This window comes from Bombina bombina, chromosome 4 (genome assembly GCF_027579735.1).
Source record: "Bombina bombina isolate aBomBom1 chromosome 4, aBomBom1.pri, whole genome shotgun sequence".
NCBI lineage: Eukaryota > Metazoa > Chordata > Amphibia > Anura > Bombinatoridae > Bombina > Bombina bombina.
In genome coordinates, this window is record NC_069502.1 from 1,155,954,095 (window position 1) to 1,155,972,478 (window position 18,384).

Consider the following 18,384-nt stretch of genomic DNA (forward strand, 5'->3'; position numbering starts at 1 on the left):
TTTCTCTCATTACACGTTCCTGGCGGATGTTCCAGATGTGTATTCTTGTCAGGCCCTGGTTACTTCAGGCCTGTATTTTAGTCAGTTGTTCCTATTGGAACCTTTCCTTGTTTTGTTTTTTTTTAGTTTTTGCAATAGGCTCAGGTTGAGCCATTGCATTCCGCAGATATTTAATTTTTACCTTGAAAGGTTTTCTTTATTTCCACATTCTATTCTGCTCGGAGAGTTTCGAATTCTCAGCTTGCAGTGTGATTCTCTTTATCTCATATTTCATTTGGATAAGGCAGTTCTTCGTTCCAGGTTTGTTTTTTCTTACTAAGGTGGTTTCGGACAGAAATATTAATCAGGAAATTGTTGTTCCTTTTCTCTGTCCTAATCCTCTCATGAGAATTGTCTATTACACAACTTAGACGTTATGCATGCTCTTAAAATCTACTTGCTGGTTACAAAGGACTTCGTCAGTCTTCTGCTTTCTTTGTTTGCTTTTCTGGGACTCGTAAAGGTCAAAAAGCTACTGCCACTTCTCTTTCTCTTTGGTTGAGAAGTATTATTCGTTTGGCATAGGAGACATGCTGAACAGCAGCCTCCTGAGAGAATTACTGCTCATTCTACCAGGGCAGTGTCTTCCTTGTGGGCCTTCAAGATGAGGTGACTGTTGATCAGATCTGACATTTTTGCCTCGGCCGAGGCGTCCTTTGGAAGAAAGGTTCTTCAAACAGTGGTGTCTTCTGTTTAGGTTACCTGTCTTATCCCCCCCTTATCATCCGTGTCCTCTAGCTTGGGTATTGATTCCCAACAGTAATTGATGATGATCCGTGGACTCCACCGTGTCATTAGAAAGAAAATAAAAAATTATGCTTATCTGATAAATTTATTTATTTCTTGACACTGTGAGTCCACGGCCCTCCCTGTTTTTCAGACAGTTTTTTTTTTTATATAAACCTCAGACACCTCTGCACCTTGTGTTGTTTCCTTTCTCTCCTTTTCCTTCGGTCAAATGACTTAGGGATGTGGGAAGGGAAGTTATATTTAACAGCTCTGCTGTGGTGCTCTTTGCCTCCTTCTGCTGGCCAGGAGTGTTATTCCCAACAGTAATTGATGATGATCTGTGGACTCACCGTGTTAAGAAATAAATAAATTTATCAGGTAAGCATAAATTTTTCTTTTTTTTTCTTTCATGGTTCAGATAGAGCAGCAATTTTAAGCAACTTTCTAATTTACTCCTATAATCAAATTTTCTTCGTTCTCTTAGTAAGCTTAGGAGCCGGCCCATTTTTGGTTCAGAACCCTGGGTAGTGCATGCTAATTGGTGGCTACATTTAGTTAGCTCCCAGTAGTGCATTGCTGCTCTTTCAATAAAAGCATACCAAAAGAATGCAGCAAAATTTATAATAGAAGTAAATTGGAAAGTTGTAAAACAATGGTATGTTCTATCTGAATCATGAAATCTATCATACAGTTTATATCATGCTAGTTGTTTTTGTTTTAATTATGTAACTTTAGTATTATAAAGTATCATAACATCAAGGAAATGTTTTAAGAATAGATTATTTTACTTCACCTGTGAAATATATTTCAATTTTAGCAATGGGCTGCAGCCGTATATGGCAGTGGATGGAATAATAGAACACTTTGATGATTAAAAAGAGAATACGTAAAACAGATTAATTCCTGAAATACACGCATATCCTCTGCTTAGCACTACATGCAAACCATTTAGTCATTCTTTTGTTATCATTTCTCTTGCAGATAATTGCCTTTGATGAATTAAGGACAGACTTCAAAAGCCCAATAGATCAATGTAATCCAGGACATGCGGTGAGTAGCCTCCAACTTTTTACTCAGTAGGTGTTTCACAGAGGAAACTTTTACAGTATTTGGAATGCAGGGTAAGTGATCAGAGGAAACACAATATTATAATAATGTGTTTAATTTTATTCAGGTATTGATCAAATAAACATCAAAATTAGAAAAGTCTGTAAATAATATAAGATGATACATTGATATAGAGAGGTGGTGCACAGACCATGATGAAAATGTATCCAGTGTATTGTACTGCTACTGTGGTTCTGCAAGTGAGGAAATCTGAAACACAGGGGAGGAACTACCATTAGCGCAGCAGGTGCAGTAGAACCAGAGCCCGTAGTAACTAGTCTGTACATAGGTGGATGCAAAATGTGTACAATCCTAATGCATGGGAGCCGTTTATAAGTGCGGGTTGCATATCTATCCTCATTACAGAGAGCAGCATGTATGTTATTGGTATTGATTAATACTACTACCTTGGGGGGGGGGGGTCCAAAAAAATGACACTAGGGCCCTCTGTTGAGTAAGTCCTCTACTGTTAAAACATTTAAGTATGAAATATAGATTTTTTCTGTAAAGTTTTGAAGGAGTATTGTGGTGCTTGTGTCCTTTATTTAGGAATTCTATGCACTGCGAGTTAAACGTTTATGACAAAAATGTGGTGCCATTATGTGCGGAGGCAGAGCTTAAAGGTAAAGGGACATTACAGCCAAAATTGGAATCCATATGGATCCATTTCAGTTTTGTATAGAAGCATTTTTGTAATATACATGAATAAGCAAAAATGCTTCTAATAAAAGCTATAGCTGTTTCAAATATGTATTTAAGTATGCATCGTGCACCAGCATTTTAAACACAACTCTTGCTCAGATAGCCTAAGGTGTCTGTACCAACTGGTAATGACTCAATTAGTTAATTGCTGACATAATACAAGACCCACTTGTTCTATGAGCAGCTGCAGTATTTACAATTCTGATGCACTGAGAATATCTAGCTATGCTTCACATGCACGTGCAGAGAAAAATGTTAACTTTTACTAAAAGCATTTTTGCTAATACATGTTTATTGCAAATATGTTTCTATTCAGATATGTAATTCATCTGTGCATTTAAATTTTGACTGGAATGTCCCTTTAACTCACAACTTGTGCATGTGACAAAGGGCGTGTACAAATCATTATTAATTACTTAATTTTAAAGCTTTTCAAGCTGTTTTTACTACTAAATGTTTGTTTTATGAACAGGTTTTATTCAATATAGGCAAGTAAGGTAGATGTCATCCACAGAAATTGTTCCGGTAGGGAGCAAAAAGTTTAAGTTTCATGTGAGTTAAGCTTTTAAACATTTTTTTCATTAAATTTATTATTATTATACTTTATTTATGAAGCGCCAACATATTCCGCAGCGCTGTCCATGGATACAATTCATTTAAATAAAACAACATAAGACTTGTAAGAGACAGAACAAAATTTACAAACACATACAGGAGGAATTGAGGGCCCTATTCCCATGGGTACTTACAATCTAGAAGGGTAGGAGGTTGAGAAACAGGAGGTGAGGACTGCAAGATTGAGAAAGATGTTAAATGCAGAGTTAGATGAGGGAAATGTTAGGTAAGTGAAATTAATTTATTATTGATTTGGGTGGTAAGCTTCCCTGAATAGAAAAGTCTTGAGGGAGCATTTAAAGGAAGAAATATTAGGGCAAAGCCTGACAGCACGAGGGAGAGTGTTTCAGAGGGTAGGTGCTGCACAACAGAAGTCCTGCAATCTAGCATGAGAAGAGGTGATAGTCGCGGATGTAAGGAGCAGGTCATTGTTGGATCTTAGTGGGTGGTCTGGAGTATACTTGTTTATTAGAGAGGTAGGTAGAGGGGAGCGGCGTTGGTGAGAACTTTGTTTGTAAGGGTGAGAATTTTTTATTTAATTCTGCTGTGAATGGGGAGCCAATGAAGGGACTCGCAGAGAGGTGCAGCAGATACAGAGCAACGGGAAAGGTGGATCAGCCTGGCAGAGGCATTTAGGATGGATTGAAGGGGGGAGAGGCGGGAAAGAGGAAGGTCAGCGAGTAGGTTATTGCAGTAGCCAAGTTGGGAAATAGCAAGGGAGTGGATTTTTTGCTTTGTGGTGTTAGCGCTCAGAAAAGGGTGAATCTTGGAAATATTGTGTAGATGGTTGCGGCAGGATGTAGAAAGTGATTGGATAGATTTAAGTCAAGTCTAACTCAGAGGCAGTGGACTTGGGGCGATGGGGAAATGGTGATGCCGTCAACAGGGATAGAGAAGTCAGAAGTCGGCATAGAGCTTGAGGGGGGATAAGAAGGAGCTCAGTCTTGGACATTTTAATCTTTAGGTGGTGAGAGGCCATCCAGGAAGAAATACCAGATGAGCAGTTGCTGACATGAGAAAGGACAGAGGGAGAGAGAGCAGGGGTGGAGTGGTAGATCTCGGTGTCATCAGCATAGAGGTGATATTTGAAGCCATAACTGTTGATAAGTTTACCCAGCGATGAAAGTATAGATGGAGAAGAGTAGAGGACCCAGAATTGATCCTTAATGTACTCCAACAGACAGAGGCATAGAAGAGGAGGAGTCGCCTGCAAATGACACAGAAAAAGACCTGTGAGAAAGATAGGAGTGAATCCAGGAAGAGCAGTGTCACAGAGGCCAAAAGACCTAAGGGTCTGTAGGAGGAGGGGGTGGTCAACTGTGTCGAAGGCAGCTGAGAGGTCAAGTAAGATGAGTATAGAGTAGTGGCCAATATTTTTAGCAGAAAGAAGATCGTTAGTAACCTTGGTATGGGCAGTCTCAGTTGAGTGTTTGGGGTAGAATCTAGATTGCAGGGGGTCAAGCAAAGAGTTGGTGGACAGGAAGTGGGTTAGGTGATTTTAAACTAGCTTTTCAAGAAGTTTTGATGTTAGTGGAAGCAGTGATATGGGGCGGTAGCTTTCAGGAGAATTAGGGTCGAGGGAGGGTTTTTTGAGCATTGGAGTGACATTTGTGTGTATGAAAGAAGATGGAAATGAGCCGGTAGAGAGAGATAGGTTGAAGATGTGAGTAAGAGCAGAAGTAAGGGTGGAAGACAGGGACGGTATTAGATGGGAAGGGATAGGGTCGAACGGGCAGGTAGTGAGGCGTGAGGAAGATAGTAAGGAAGAAACTTCATTCTCAGTGGCTGGATGGAAGATGCAGAGGGTGGCAGAGGGAATAACTGGGCCTGTTGTTGGAATATTGCAGGTTGGTGTTGGGATGTTGCTTCGGATAGTACGTGTTTTGCTTAAAAAGTAGTCTGCCAAATCTTGAGCACCAAAGACAGATGTTTTTAGCAGCTCCCGTTTTTTTGTTTGAAACAGGAGAGTTGTAAAATGAGCTGAATATCATTTCAAAAGGGCTTGCTCAATGGCATAACAAGTGACTAAAGTGTGTGCTTATGTTTGTATTTGTAGTGAAAGTTCCAGGGGGGTATTGGATCACTCCTACAAACGTACCCTTTCTAGGGAATAGCTGTCTATTAGTTGCTCTTATATTCCCACCTATGTTGTCAAAGCAATATAAAGTCTGTGGATAAGGAGAACCCCCTGTGGGTGGGCTTTGCTCACTATCATGTAGATACACTTTCCTATTAGAATGAGGATTCTTTTTAAAAATGGCTAACAAATGTGGTATAAATGTGGATTTATTTATTTTCATTTAGTGAGTTTTTTAGATGCCTTTTTTGTTTTCTTACAGCGGGAACGGCTTAGAAATATTGAACGGATTTGCTATCTGCTCAGGAAGGTAAGTACTATCATTTCCCTATATTTAACTTAATTTACTGCAACTGAATGGATTCTGATACTAAGGGGCCTATTTATTAAGCTCCGTATGGAGCTTGATGCCCCGTGTTTCTGGCGAGCCTTTAGTTATGAAGCAGCGGTCTAAAGACTGCTGCTTCATAACCTGTCCGCCTGCTCTGAGGCGGCGGACATACAACGCCGAAAATCAACCCAATCCAATATGATCGGGTTGATTGACACACCCTGCTAGCGGAATCTGCAAAGGGCGGTATTGCATCAGCAGTTCACAAGAACTGCTGGTGCAATGATAAATGCCAACAGCGTATGCTGTCTGCATTTATCGATGTGCGGCGGACATGATTTGCTATAGCGGATCATGTCTGTCCGCACCATGTTAAATTGACCCCATATACGTTATTATCCTGTATATTTCCAGTGATGTAATTTCATCATTCACAATGTATGAAATAAATGCTCCATAGCTAAAGCTTAAATGGACAGTCTAATTTAAAATGTTTATTGTTTAAAAAGATAGATAATCCCTTTATTACCCAATACCCAGTTTTGCATAACTAATATTGTTATATTAATATACTTTTTACCTCTGTGATTACCTTGTATCTAAACTTCTGCTGACTGTGCCCTTATCTCAGTGAACATTTGAATTTCAGCCAATTAGTGCTGACTCATGCATAATTCAACGGGAGTGAAAACAATGTTATCTGTGTGGCACACATGAACTAGCACTGTCTAGCTCTGAAAAGCTAATAAAATGCCCTGAGATATGAGGCAGCATTCAAGGGCTTAGTAATCAGCCTATGAACCTACCTAGGTTTAGGTTTCAACAAAGAATACCAAGAGAACAAAGCAAATTAAATGATAAAAATAAATTGGAAAGTTGTTTAAAATTGCATGCCCTATCTGAATCATGAAATTGTTATTTTTACTTTACTGTTCCTTTAAGTTTATATGTAACAGGAATGGCATTTATAATTTTTTTCAGCCAGACACAGATATACTTTTGGTACAGAAACATATTTTTGGCAAACCCAACCAGGCCTATGGCTAAGGCAGCAAGATTTGAAGGGGTAATAGATTTTGAGGGGTAGTTATGTGACATGATCCTTTCCCACATCTATGCTCACCAAAGCCTATATTACAACTAGAGTGCGATTGTTAATGCTCTACGTGTTTTATTTTGATCTTAGCCTTGTGCACAAACAATAATGCTCCAGGTATTACAAGTTACACTAAATTTAGTGTGGTGCCCCAATGAAATCTGTTGTCTGAGGTAAATAACGCCTCAATACTTTCTTTCATGAGAGCAAAAATGCAAGCGGGTTTGAAGCACAATTTACATAGTAAGCATGCTTATAAGTGTTGCGAACACTATAATATTTAATTATTGCAGAGTAATTGACATATGATCTGTCACCTTGTACTCCATAATGAGACATTATGATTGAGAAACTACTGGTAAATAAGGTGTAGTATATGTGAGACTTTGCTCCGTAATTATAACAAAATAGTGGGTATTTTAGTAACGACAAAATGTTCTTATTTGGATACTTTGTATCCTTACTTTGTTATATATGTTGCTATGACTCACAAATAGTTGCAGCAGCTGTAACCAAATGCTGCTGTTGTCCGTCCGAAATTCTGCGGTACTGTATAGTGACACGCTCCTTGCGTGTGGGCAGCCTTGTAAACTGCAGCTCTTAGTCTCCGGTATAGGACTTACCACTCCCTCCGTGGAGAAGTGACCGGCTGAGGCACGCCGCTCCTTGCGTGTGAGTGACCTGTCGGACTGTAGCCTTCGGCCTCCGATACTCACAGCTCCCTGCTTGTAAATAGTTGACTGGATCCTCGTTGATAGCCTCGCAATCAGAGGCAATACTGAAGATTGAATGGACACCCGCTCTTAGCGTGATATACGCGCGGGCAATTACTAGGTACATAGTGAGTTTGGGTTCTGGTAAACGAGCAACTTCTTACTTCTACGCGTTTCACCCGTATGTCTGGGCTTTTTCAAGATGTCAGTTGCTGCCAGAACATCGTTTTTTAAAATCCGTTGCTTACTTCTCATTGGTTATTCTGTGTCTGGTAATTATTTCTTAAGGTAGATCTCTCAGGTGAATGTCTCTTAAGGTGGAATCACATAATAATGTGTTAATATATTATTTTGTAGATCTTATTCTCAGTGTCTTCTCATTATATCTCATTCTTTAGCAATAATGTGATGTATGATCGATTTTTATAAAAAATTAATATGATGAATAGTAAATTTGATAATGATCTTTTATAAAAAATTCCAAATGAATAGTAAATTAAAAATTAAAAATTGGAGATTGTATGCTATCTCAGGGTGGTAATTCCAAAGGGTGGTATTCCGTTTTTCCATCAATATTCTAATAACCATATTTCGTGGAATTGCTACATATATATACTAAATTGTATTATTACTATTATTACGACTCTGATTTTGGATGCAATTTATTTGATCCATAATAATATAATAAGCTCCTTATTGTAAACTGTTGTTCCGTTGCTACTCTTTAAGGTATACATGATTTGTATTCCTATAAATAAATATATTATTTATCAAAGAGTTATGTCATTATCCTCATATGATTCCCCATATTACAAATAGATAATAGAAGTTATGTGTAAATTTAAATTTAAATCTAAAGGGTTTATACTACCAAAAAGGGAGATAAATCCATCTCTGAATTTAAACCTCTAGGATAGAGGGTATCCAATTTATATATTAATTCTGATTCTTTTTTAAGGAGTTTAGCCTCAAAATCTCCCCCCCCTCCAATCTCCTCTAACTATACAGATCCCTCAAAACTTAAAATGTTGCAAGTTATTGTTATGAATTTCCCTGAAATGTTTATATAAATGGGTGTCGAGATTACCCTTATCAATGTTACATAAATGTTCTCGGATCCTGTCTCGTAACATTCGGGTGGTCTCTCCGATATAGATTAAATTACAAGAGCATTTGATAAGATATATGACCCCTTTATTTGAACATCTGATAATGTCTTTTATAGCAAAATCCTCTCCTATTCCTTCTATATGTACAGAGCTACTTTTATTACTATATCTACACGCTCTACATAAATGGCAGGGGAAAAAACCTTTAAGGGAATGGCCTTTTAGATCTTTATCTACCAGGATTTTATTCTCCTTCTTTAATTCACTTGGTGCTAAAATTTGTTTAAGATTTCTCGCTTTTTTAAATATAATTTTAGGTTTATGGGCTAATAGATCTCCTATTATGGGATCCTTTTTGATTATGTGCCAGTGTTTATTGACTATTTTTCTTATTAATTGATGGTTTTCACTATAATCTGTGATGAGGGCTATGTCATATTCTTTCTTTTCCACAGAGTTAGTTAATATATCTTTATTTCTATATTGTAAAAGTGAACTTCTTTCTGTTGTACTTGCTCTATTGATGGCTCCTTCAATTTCTTGTTCTGAGTATCCTCTATCATAGAATCTTTGTTGTAAAACTTTAACTTGAGTTTCGAAGTCTGTATGTTTGGAACAGTTTTTTCTAATTCTAAGAAACTGTCCAGTTGGTATGTTCCCTTTCCATTTTTCATGGTGGCAGCTCTTCTTATGTATGTAGTTATTACAATCTACTTTTTTGAAGAATGTTCTCGTTTCTAGATTACCTTCTTCTACATATATTTCTAGATCTAAGAATGAAATGGATGTTCTACTGTACTCATAAGTGAAGTGTAAGCCTCTATCATTAATATTCATTGTTTCAAAGAATAGCTTCAATTTCTCTTCAGAGCCTCTCCACACAATAAGAATTGAAGCTATTCTTTGAAACAATGAATATTAATGAAAGAGGCTTACACTTCACTTATGAGTACAGTAGAACATCCATTTCATTCTTAGATCTAGAAATATATGTAGAAGAAGGTAATCTAGAAACGAGAACATTCTTCAAAAAAGTAGATTGTAATAACTACATACATAAGAAGAGCTGCCACCATGAAAAATGGAAAGGGAACATACCAACTGGACAGTTTCTTAGAATTAGAAAAAACTGTTCCAAACATACAGACTTCGAAACTCAAGTTAAAGTTTTACAACAAAGATTCTATGATAGAGGATACTCAGAACAAGAAATTGAAGGAGCCATCAATAGAGCAAGTACAACAGAAAGAAGTTCACTTTTACAATATAGAAATAAAGATATATTAACTAACTCTGTGGAAAAGAAAGAATATGACATAGCCCTCATCACAGATTATAGTGAAAACCATCAATTAATAAGAAAAATAGTCAATAAACACTGGCACATAATCAAAAAGGATCCCATAATAGGAGATCTATTAGCCCATAAACCTAAAATTATATTTAAAAAAGCGAGAAATCTTAAACAAATTTTAGCACCAAGTGAATTAAAGAAGGAGAATAAAATCCTGGTAGATAAAGATCTAAAAGGCCATTCCCTTAAAGGTTTTTTCCCCTGCCATTTATGTAGAGCGTGTAGATATAGTAATAAAAGTAGCTCTGTACATATAGAAGGAATAGGAGAGGATTTTGCTATAAAAGACATTATCAGATGTTCAAATAAAGGGGTCATATATCTTATCAAATGCTCTTGTAATTTAATCTATATCGGAGAGACCACCCGAATGTTACGAGACAGGATCCGAGAACATTTATGTAACATTGATAAGGGTAATCTCGACACCCATTTATATAAACATTTCAGGGAAATTCATAACAATAACTTGCAACATTTTAAGTTTTGAGGGATCTGTATAGTTAGAGGAGATTGGAGGGGGGGGAGATTTTGAGGCTAAACTCCTTAAAAAAGAATCAGAATTAATATATAAATTGGATACCCTCTATCCTAGAGGTTTAAATTCAGAGATGGATTTATCTCCCTTTTTGGTAGTATAAACCCTTTAGATTTAAATTTAAATTTACACATAACTTCTATTATCTATTTGTAATATGGGGAATCATATGAGGGTAATGACATAACTCTTTGATAAATAATATATTTATCTATAGGAATACAAATCATGTATACCTTAAAGAGTAGCAACGGAACAACAGTTTACAATAAGGAGCTTATTATATTATTAAGGATCAAATAAATTGCATCCAAAATCAGAGTCGTAATAATAGTAATAATACAATTTAGTATATATTTGTAGCAATTCCATGAAATATGGTTATTAGAATATTGATGGAAAAACGGAATACCACCCTTTGGAATTACCACCCTGAGATAGCATACAATCTCCAATTTTTAATTTTTAATTTACTATTCATTTGGAATTTTTTATAAAAGGTCATTATCAAATTTACTATTCATCATATTCATTTTTATAAAAATCGATCATACATCACATTATTGCTAAAGAATGAGATATAATGAGAAGACACTGAGAATAAGATCTACAAAATAATATATTAACACATTATTATGTGATTCCACCTTAAGAGACATTCACCTGAGAGATCTACCTTAAGAAATAATTACCAGACACAGAATAACCAATGAGAAGTAAGCAACGGATTTTAAAAAACGATGTTCTGGCAGCAACTGACATCTTGAAAAAGCCCAGACATACGGGTGAAACGCGTAGAAGTAAGAAGTTGCTCGTTTACCAGAAGCCAAACTCACTAGGTACCTAGTAATTGCCCGCGCGTATATCACGCTAAGAGCAGGTGTCCATTCAATCTTCAGTATTGCCTCTGATTGCGAGGCTATCAACGAGGATCCAGTCAACTATTTACAAGCAGGGAGCTGTGAGTATCGGAGGCCGAAGGCTACAGTCCGACAGGTCACTCACACGCAAGGAGCGGCGTGCCTCAGCCGGTCACTTCTCCACGGAGGGAGTGGTGAGTCCTATACCGGAGACTAAGAGCTGCAGTTTACAAGGCTGCCCACACGCAAGGAGCGTGTCACTATACAGTCGCGCTGAATTTCGGACGGACAACAGCAGCATTTGGTTACAGCTGCTGCAACTATTTGTGAGTCATAGCAACATATATAACAAAGTAAGGATACAAAGTATCCAAATAAGAACATTTTGTCGTTACTAAAATACCCACTATTTTGTTATAATTACGGAGCAAAGTCTCACATATACTACACCTTATTAAACATAAGGGATTCTATCTGTTGAAGATCTACTATGGACTAAACAATATAGATGGTCTTTTATGCTCTGGAATATATATTGCTTTTTAAGTTTTATAAGCAATTTTAACACATTTTTTAAAAGCGCTTTATTATTATCATTTTTTCAGGGTGGTATTCCAAAAATTATAAGTTGAATATATCATGTCAAATACTTTATGTAATTGTTTTTATGATTTTATGTATTGCACCTCTAAATAGGGAACGTTCCCACCAGTAAATAATTTAAAACACTAATACTGTCTTTGGGATTTCTTACCTTTGCTATTTATTCCACATTTAGGAATCTAATTCGATTAGGTGTGTTAAGTATACCTAGCTTTTAGCGCCCTCTCATTCTACCATATTGTTTACACTTATTAACCCCTAATCTGCCGAGCGGACTGCACCGCTATTATAATAAAGTTATCAACCCCTAATCCGCCTCACTAACCCTATAATAAATAGTATTAACCCCTAATCTGCCCTCCCTAACATCGCCGACACCTAACTTCAAACATTAACCCATAATCTGCCGACTGGAGCTCACCACTATTTTAATAAATGTATTAACCCCTAAAGCTAAGTCTAACCCTAACACTAACACCCCCCTAAGTTAAATATAATTTAAATCTAATGAAATTAATTAACTCTTATTAAATAAATTATTCCTATTTAAAGCTAAATACTTACCTGTAAAATAAATCCTAATATAGCTACAATATAAATTATAATTATATTATAGCTATTTTAGGATTTATATTTATTTTACAGGTAACTTTGTATTTATTTTAACCAGGTACAATAGCTATTAAATAGGTAAGAACTATTTAATAGCTAAAATAGTTAAAATAATTACAAAATTACCTGTAAAATAAATCCTAACCTAAATTACAATTAAACCTAACACTAGACTATCAATAAATTAATTAAATACAATACCTACAATTATCTACAATTAAACCTAACACTACACTATCAATAAATGAATTAAATACAATATCTACAAATAAATACAATTAAATAAACTAACTAAAGTACAAAAAATAAAAAAGAACTAAGTTACAAAAAATAAAAAAATATTTACAAACATTAGAAAAATATTACAACAATTTTAAACTAATTACACCTACTCTAAGCCCCCTAATAAAATAACAAAGCCCCCCAAAATAAAAAAATGCCCTACCCTATTCTAAATTACAAAAGTTCAAAGCTCTTTTACCTTACCAGCCCTGAACAGGGCCCTTTGCGGGGCATGCCCCAAGAAATTCAGCTCTTTTGCCTGTAAAAAAACACATACAATACCCCCCCCAACATTACAACCCACCACCCACATACACCTAATCTAACCCAAACCCCCCTTAAATAAACCTAACACTAAGCCCCTGAAGATCTTCCTACCTTATCTTCACCTCACCGGGTATCACCGATCCGTCCTGGCTCCAAAATCTTCATCCAAGCCCAAGCGGGGGCTAGACATCCATCATCCGACGGCTGAAGAAGTCCAGAAGAGAGTCCAAAGTCTTCATCCTATCCGGAAAGAAGAGTAGATCCGGACCGGCAACCATCTTCTTCCAAGCGGCATCTTCTATCTTCATCCGATGAGGACCGGCTCCATCGTGAAGACCTCCAGCGCGGACCCATCTTCTTCCGACGACGTCCAACTGAAGAATGACGGTTCCTTTAAGGGACGTCATCCAAGATGGCGTCCCTCGAATTCCGATTCAGATTGAGCTCGCATTCTATTGGCTGATCGGAACAGCCAATAGAATGCAAGCTCAATCTGATTGGCTGATCGGATCAGCCAATCGGATTGAACTTGATTCTGATTGGCTGATTCCATCAGCCAATCAGAATTTTCCTACCTTAATTCCGATTGGCTGATAGAATCCTATCAGCCAATCGGAATTCGAGGGACGCCATCTTGGATGACGTCCCTTAAAGGAACCGTCATTCTTCAGTTGGACGTCGTCGGAAGAAGATGGGTCCGCGCTGGAGGTCTTCACGATGGAGCCGGTCCTCATCGGATGAAGATAGAAGATGCCGCTTGGAAGAAGATGGTTGCCGGTCCGGATCTACTCTTCTTCCCGGATAGGATGAAGACTTTGGACCCTCTTCTGGACTTCTTCAGCCGTCGGATGATGGATGTCTAGCCCCCGCTTGGGCTTGGATGAAGATTTTGGAGCCAGGACGGATCGGTGATACCCGGTGAGGTGAAGATAAGGTAGGAAGATCTTCAGGGGCTTAGTGTTAGGTTTATTTAAGGGGGGTTTGGGTTAGATTAGGGGTATATGGGTGGTGGGTTGTAATGTTGGGGGGGGGGTATTGTATGTGTTTTTTTACAGGCAAAAGAGCTGAATTTCTTGGGGCATGCCCCGCAAAGGGCCCTGTTCAGGGCTGGTAAGGTAAAAGAGCTTTGAACTTTTGTAATTTAGAATAGGGTAGGGCATTTTTTTATTTTGGGGGGCTTTGTTATTTTATTAGGGGGCTTAGAGTAGGTGTAATTAGTTTAAAATTGTTGTAATATTTTTCTAATGTTTGTAAATATTTTTTTATTTTTTGTAACTTAGTTCTTTTTTATTTATTGTACTTTAGCTAGTTTATTTAATTGTATTTATTTGTAGATATTGTATTTAATTCATTTATTGATAGTGTAGTGTTAGGTTTAATTGTAGATAATTGTAGGTATTGTATTTAATTAATTTATTGATAGTCTAGTGTTAAGTTTAATTGTAATTTAGGTTAGGATTTATTTTACAGGTAATTTTGTAATTATTGTAACTATTTTATCTATTAAATAGTTCTTAACTATTTAATAGCTATTGTACCTGGTTAAAATAAATACAAAGTTACCTGTAAAATAAATATAAATCTTAAAATAGCTATAATATAATTATAATTTATATTGTAGCTATATTAGGGTTTATTTTACAGGTAAGTATTTATCTTTAAATAGCAATAATTTATTTAATAAGAGTTAATTTATTTCGTTAGATTTAAATTATATTTAATTTAGGGGGGTGTTAGGGTTAGGGTTAGACTTAGCTTTAGGGGTTAATCCATTTATTACAGTAGCGGCGAGATTCGGTCGGCAGATTAGGGGTTAATAATTGAAGTTAGGTGTCGGCGATGTTAGGGAGGGCAGATTAGGGGTTAATACTATTTATTATAGGGTTATTGAGGCGGGAGTGAGGCGGATTAGGGGTTAATAACTTTATTATAGTAGCGGTGCGGTCCGCTTGGCAGATTAGGGGTTAATAAGTGTAGGCAGGTGGAGGCGACGTTGAGGGGGGCAGATTAGGGGTTAATAAATATAATATAGGGGTCGGCGGTGTTAGGGGCAGCAGATTAGGGGTACATAAGTATAACGTAGGTGGCGGTCGGCAGATTAGGGGTTAAAAAAAATTAATCGAGTGGCGGCGATGTGGGGGGACCTCTGTTTAGGGGTACATAGGTAGTTTATGGGTGTTAGTGTACTTTAGAGCACAGTAGTTAAGAGCTTTATGAACCAGCGTTAGCCCAGAAAGCTCTTAACTACTGACTTTTTTCTGCGGCTGGAGTTTTGTCGTTAGAATTCTAACACTCACTTCAGACACGACTCTAAATACCGGAGTTAGAAAGATCCCATTGAAAAGATAGGATACGCAATTGACGTAAGGGGATCTGCGGTATGGAAAAGTCGCGGCTGAAAAGTGAGCGTTAGACCCTTTCCTGACTGACTCCAAATACCGGCGGTAGCCTAAAACCAGCGTTAGGAGCCTCTAACGCTGGTTTTCACGGCTACCGCCAAACTCTAAATCTAGGCCTAAATTTCTAATTGTCCAAAATAATAATTTCCAGGTCAAGTTCCACTTTTGTAAACTTTTAGGCCCCAGTTACCATAATCTTTCCTACTGACATTTTTTTTTCTTTATTATATTATACTTTTTTTTACAGACAATAATAGAGATTGAGTACATCTTCTTATCAAAATTCCATTATTTAACTTCTATTCAAAGAGTATAATACATTTAGTTAAGTTGAGTTCTTACACATCATTAGTTACTCTTTATAAAAAGAGGAATATATTACTCTTTTCAATGTATATATTTCTAAATATTACATATGCTGGTTCTGTTAAAGGAAAGAAACTAAAAACTAGAGAATAGACATAAGAAAATAAGAGGAGAAAAAAAAAAGAAAAAAAAAGGGTAGAGGGAGGAAAGAGGAACGTAAAAGGGGGAAGGAAGGTGCGAGAAAGATAAGAAGGGTAGAGAGGGTGAGGTATCGAGCTCTCTCCCTCCCATCCTTACCTCCTTCTCAGGTTCTCATTCCATTGGAATTCTATCTTTAGTTTATTAAGAAATTCCTCCCAGAAGAAATGTATCATATGAAAGATAGACCAACTATTCGATTTCATAATAGTTCTATAGTTCTGGCAATTAGCATCTCTCTATCAGGGGAACAAGTTTTCTTCCAATTTCTAGCTATGATGGATTTAACACTGTTAAGTATAATTATTATAAGTTTAGCTCTAATTTGGCAAATTCCCTTTATTGTCTTATTGAATAAAACTGTGAATATATCTAATTAAAAATCAGTTTTATTTAAGATGTGTTGAATGTAAAGGGTCGCTTCGGACCACACTTTTTTTTAATTGTGGGGCAATCCCACCATACATATTTCATGGTCCCTGTTGACCCACATCGTCTCCAGCATTGACTAGATGCATTGGGTTAGATACTATGTAGTCTAGCTGGAGGTAAATGCCATCTAAAAAGGATCTTATAATTAAGTTCCTGTATATTTAATGATATGGATTATTTTGCAGTATTAGAAAAAATGTGGAGCCCTTCTGGGGTTTTCAAGCTAGACCCTATTTCACCTTCCCATTTATGTACATATTTAAGATTTTTAGGGTCTTCGGGGGTAATTAAAAAATGTTAACTAAAAGAAATTGTACCCCGCTTAAGTGTTCCAAATAAGCAGTGTTTCTCAAAAAGGGTTAATTGTGTTGTGGGTGTTGCTCTATAAAATTTCTTATTGTAAGTATTTTAACCATTTTGAATAATTACCTCCTGCTAAGTTGGAAAGCTGTTGTTGGGGTTTTAATTTACCTTTATCTAAAAAAATGTACTAAGGGGATTGTTTCATATATATATGTTGGGAATTTTAATACTCTGGTATAAAGCCCCCTTGAAATTCAGTATTTACTGATATCGTAAGCAATGGCGATGGGAATGATGATATATTAGGATAATATGAGACATAATTGTGTCCCATTTTGTAACGGTATAATGTATCAGGGGGTATTGTTTTATATTAAGCAGTCTACTTTTTGTTGGACTCCAGCAGATTTTTAATTGGCTGAAATTTAAGTAGATTAGATTCTAATGATATCCAAGCTTTATTAGCAGTATTTATGTGCCATTATATAATTCCTTGTTGCACCACTGCTTTATAGTATTTCTGGATGGCTGGAACACCAAGGCCTCAGTTTTTCTTAGGGATACATAAGGTGGTAGATTTTTTTTTCTAGGCTTAATCTTGTTCCATAAAAAAGAGTTAATTATTCTTTGAAGATTAAAACAAAAAGTATTAGGCAGTTCAACAGGGACTGTTTGTAAGATATATAATATACGAGGGAGAATAGTCATCTTTATTGCATGAATATGACCAAGCCATGATAGTGGTTTTTGTTTCCAGGTATGTAAATCCTGCTGAATAGTTGTGAATAATTTTAAATAATTTTCTGAAAAAAGATGTGAATCCTCCGGGGTAAGATATACCCAAAGGTATATTAATGCTTTATCATTCCATTTATATGGGCTGTTAACTTTACAAATGTTAAGTGTATGTGGGGCAATAGAGGTACTTATAGCTTCCAATTGACATTTTTAAGAAGAGGTACTACATTAGCTATTCTCTAATCATCCATAACAACACTTGTCAATTGTGATTTATTTAGCAGATCAGCTAATGGAGCAGCTAGCCCAGATTGAAGTTCCTTTAAAACCAATGGATGAATATTATCTAGACCCACAAACCTTTTTAATTGTATTATTGATAAAGCCAATAAAACCTCATCCTTTGAAAAAAGATTACACTAAGCCTATTTCTATTTATAGTGGCATTCCCTAACGGAGTTGTTCTAAAGATTGTGAAGATGGAAACAATTATTGAGACAGTCTGCTATTTGTTTATCTCCTTCCATCACTCGACCATCATCTGGTTTGAGTCTGTCTAGCCCTTAGTTTTCTTCTTTAAATGATATATAGGGTTATATATAGGGTTTATGTTATATTCCCTTTTGCATGAGCTTTAGCCTTCCTAATTAACTACCTTCTCTTCTTTTTTTTTTTGGTTGTAGACTCTACATTTCCATGTCATCATCTGACTAAGAGCTCGCTTCCATTGAGCCGTTAAAAATGGAGCCGTAAGCTACTGAAGCGGCCGACAGCTAAAAGTAATTTACGGCTCCATTTTAGTAAAAGGTTTCCATTGAAATATTTTGTTCATTGCGTGCAATCACTCTTTTCGTGTAGCTGTAAGTTAACGTTGTGTTTCTTGAAAATCAATTAGTTGCTAAGGTAACCCGACCTTACTCTATAGAATTTACGTTTAACGTCTGTGCTCCTTACCTGTGATCACCTCTCAAGAA

The 18,384-nt window shown here is 36.5% G+C and overlaps 1 protein-coding gene across 1 annotated transcript in view; it reads left to right on the plus strand.

Annotated features, from left to right (window-relative positions):
* The window catches only part of CNIH3 (cornichon family AMPA receptor auxiliary protein 3), a 331,985-nt gene that overhangs the window by 141,048 nt on the left and 172,553 nt on the right, over positions 1-18,384 (plus strand). The window contains exons 2-3 of the mRNA XM_053712787.1: positions 1,750-1,818; positions 5,532-5,579. Of these exons, the coding sequence (XP_053568762.1) occupies positions 1,750-1,818; positions 5,532-5,579 (117 nt within the window). The remainder of the gene's footprint in view (positions 1-1,749; positions 1,819-5,531; positions 5,580-18,384) is intronic.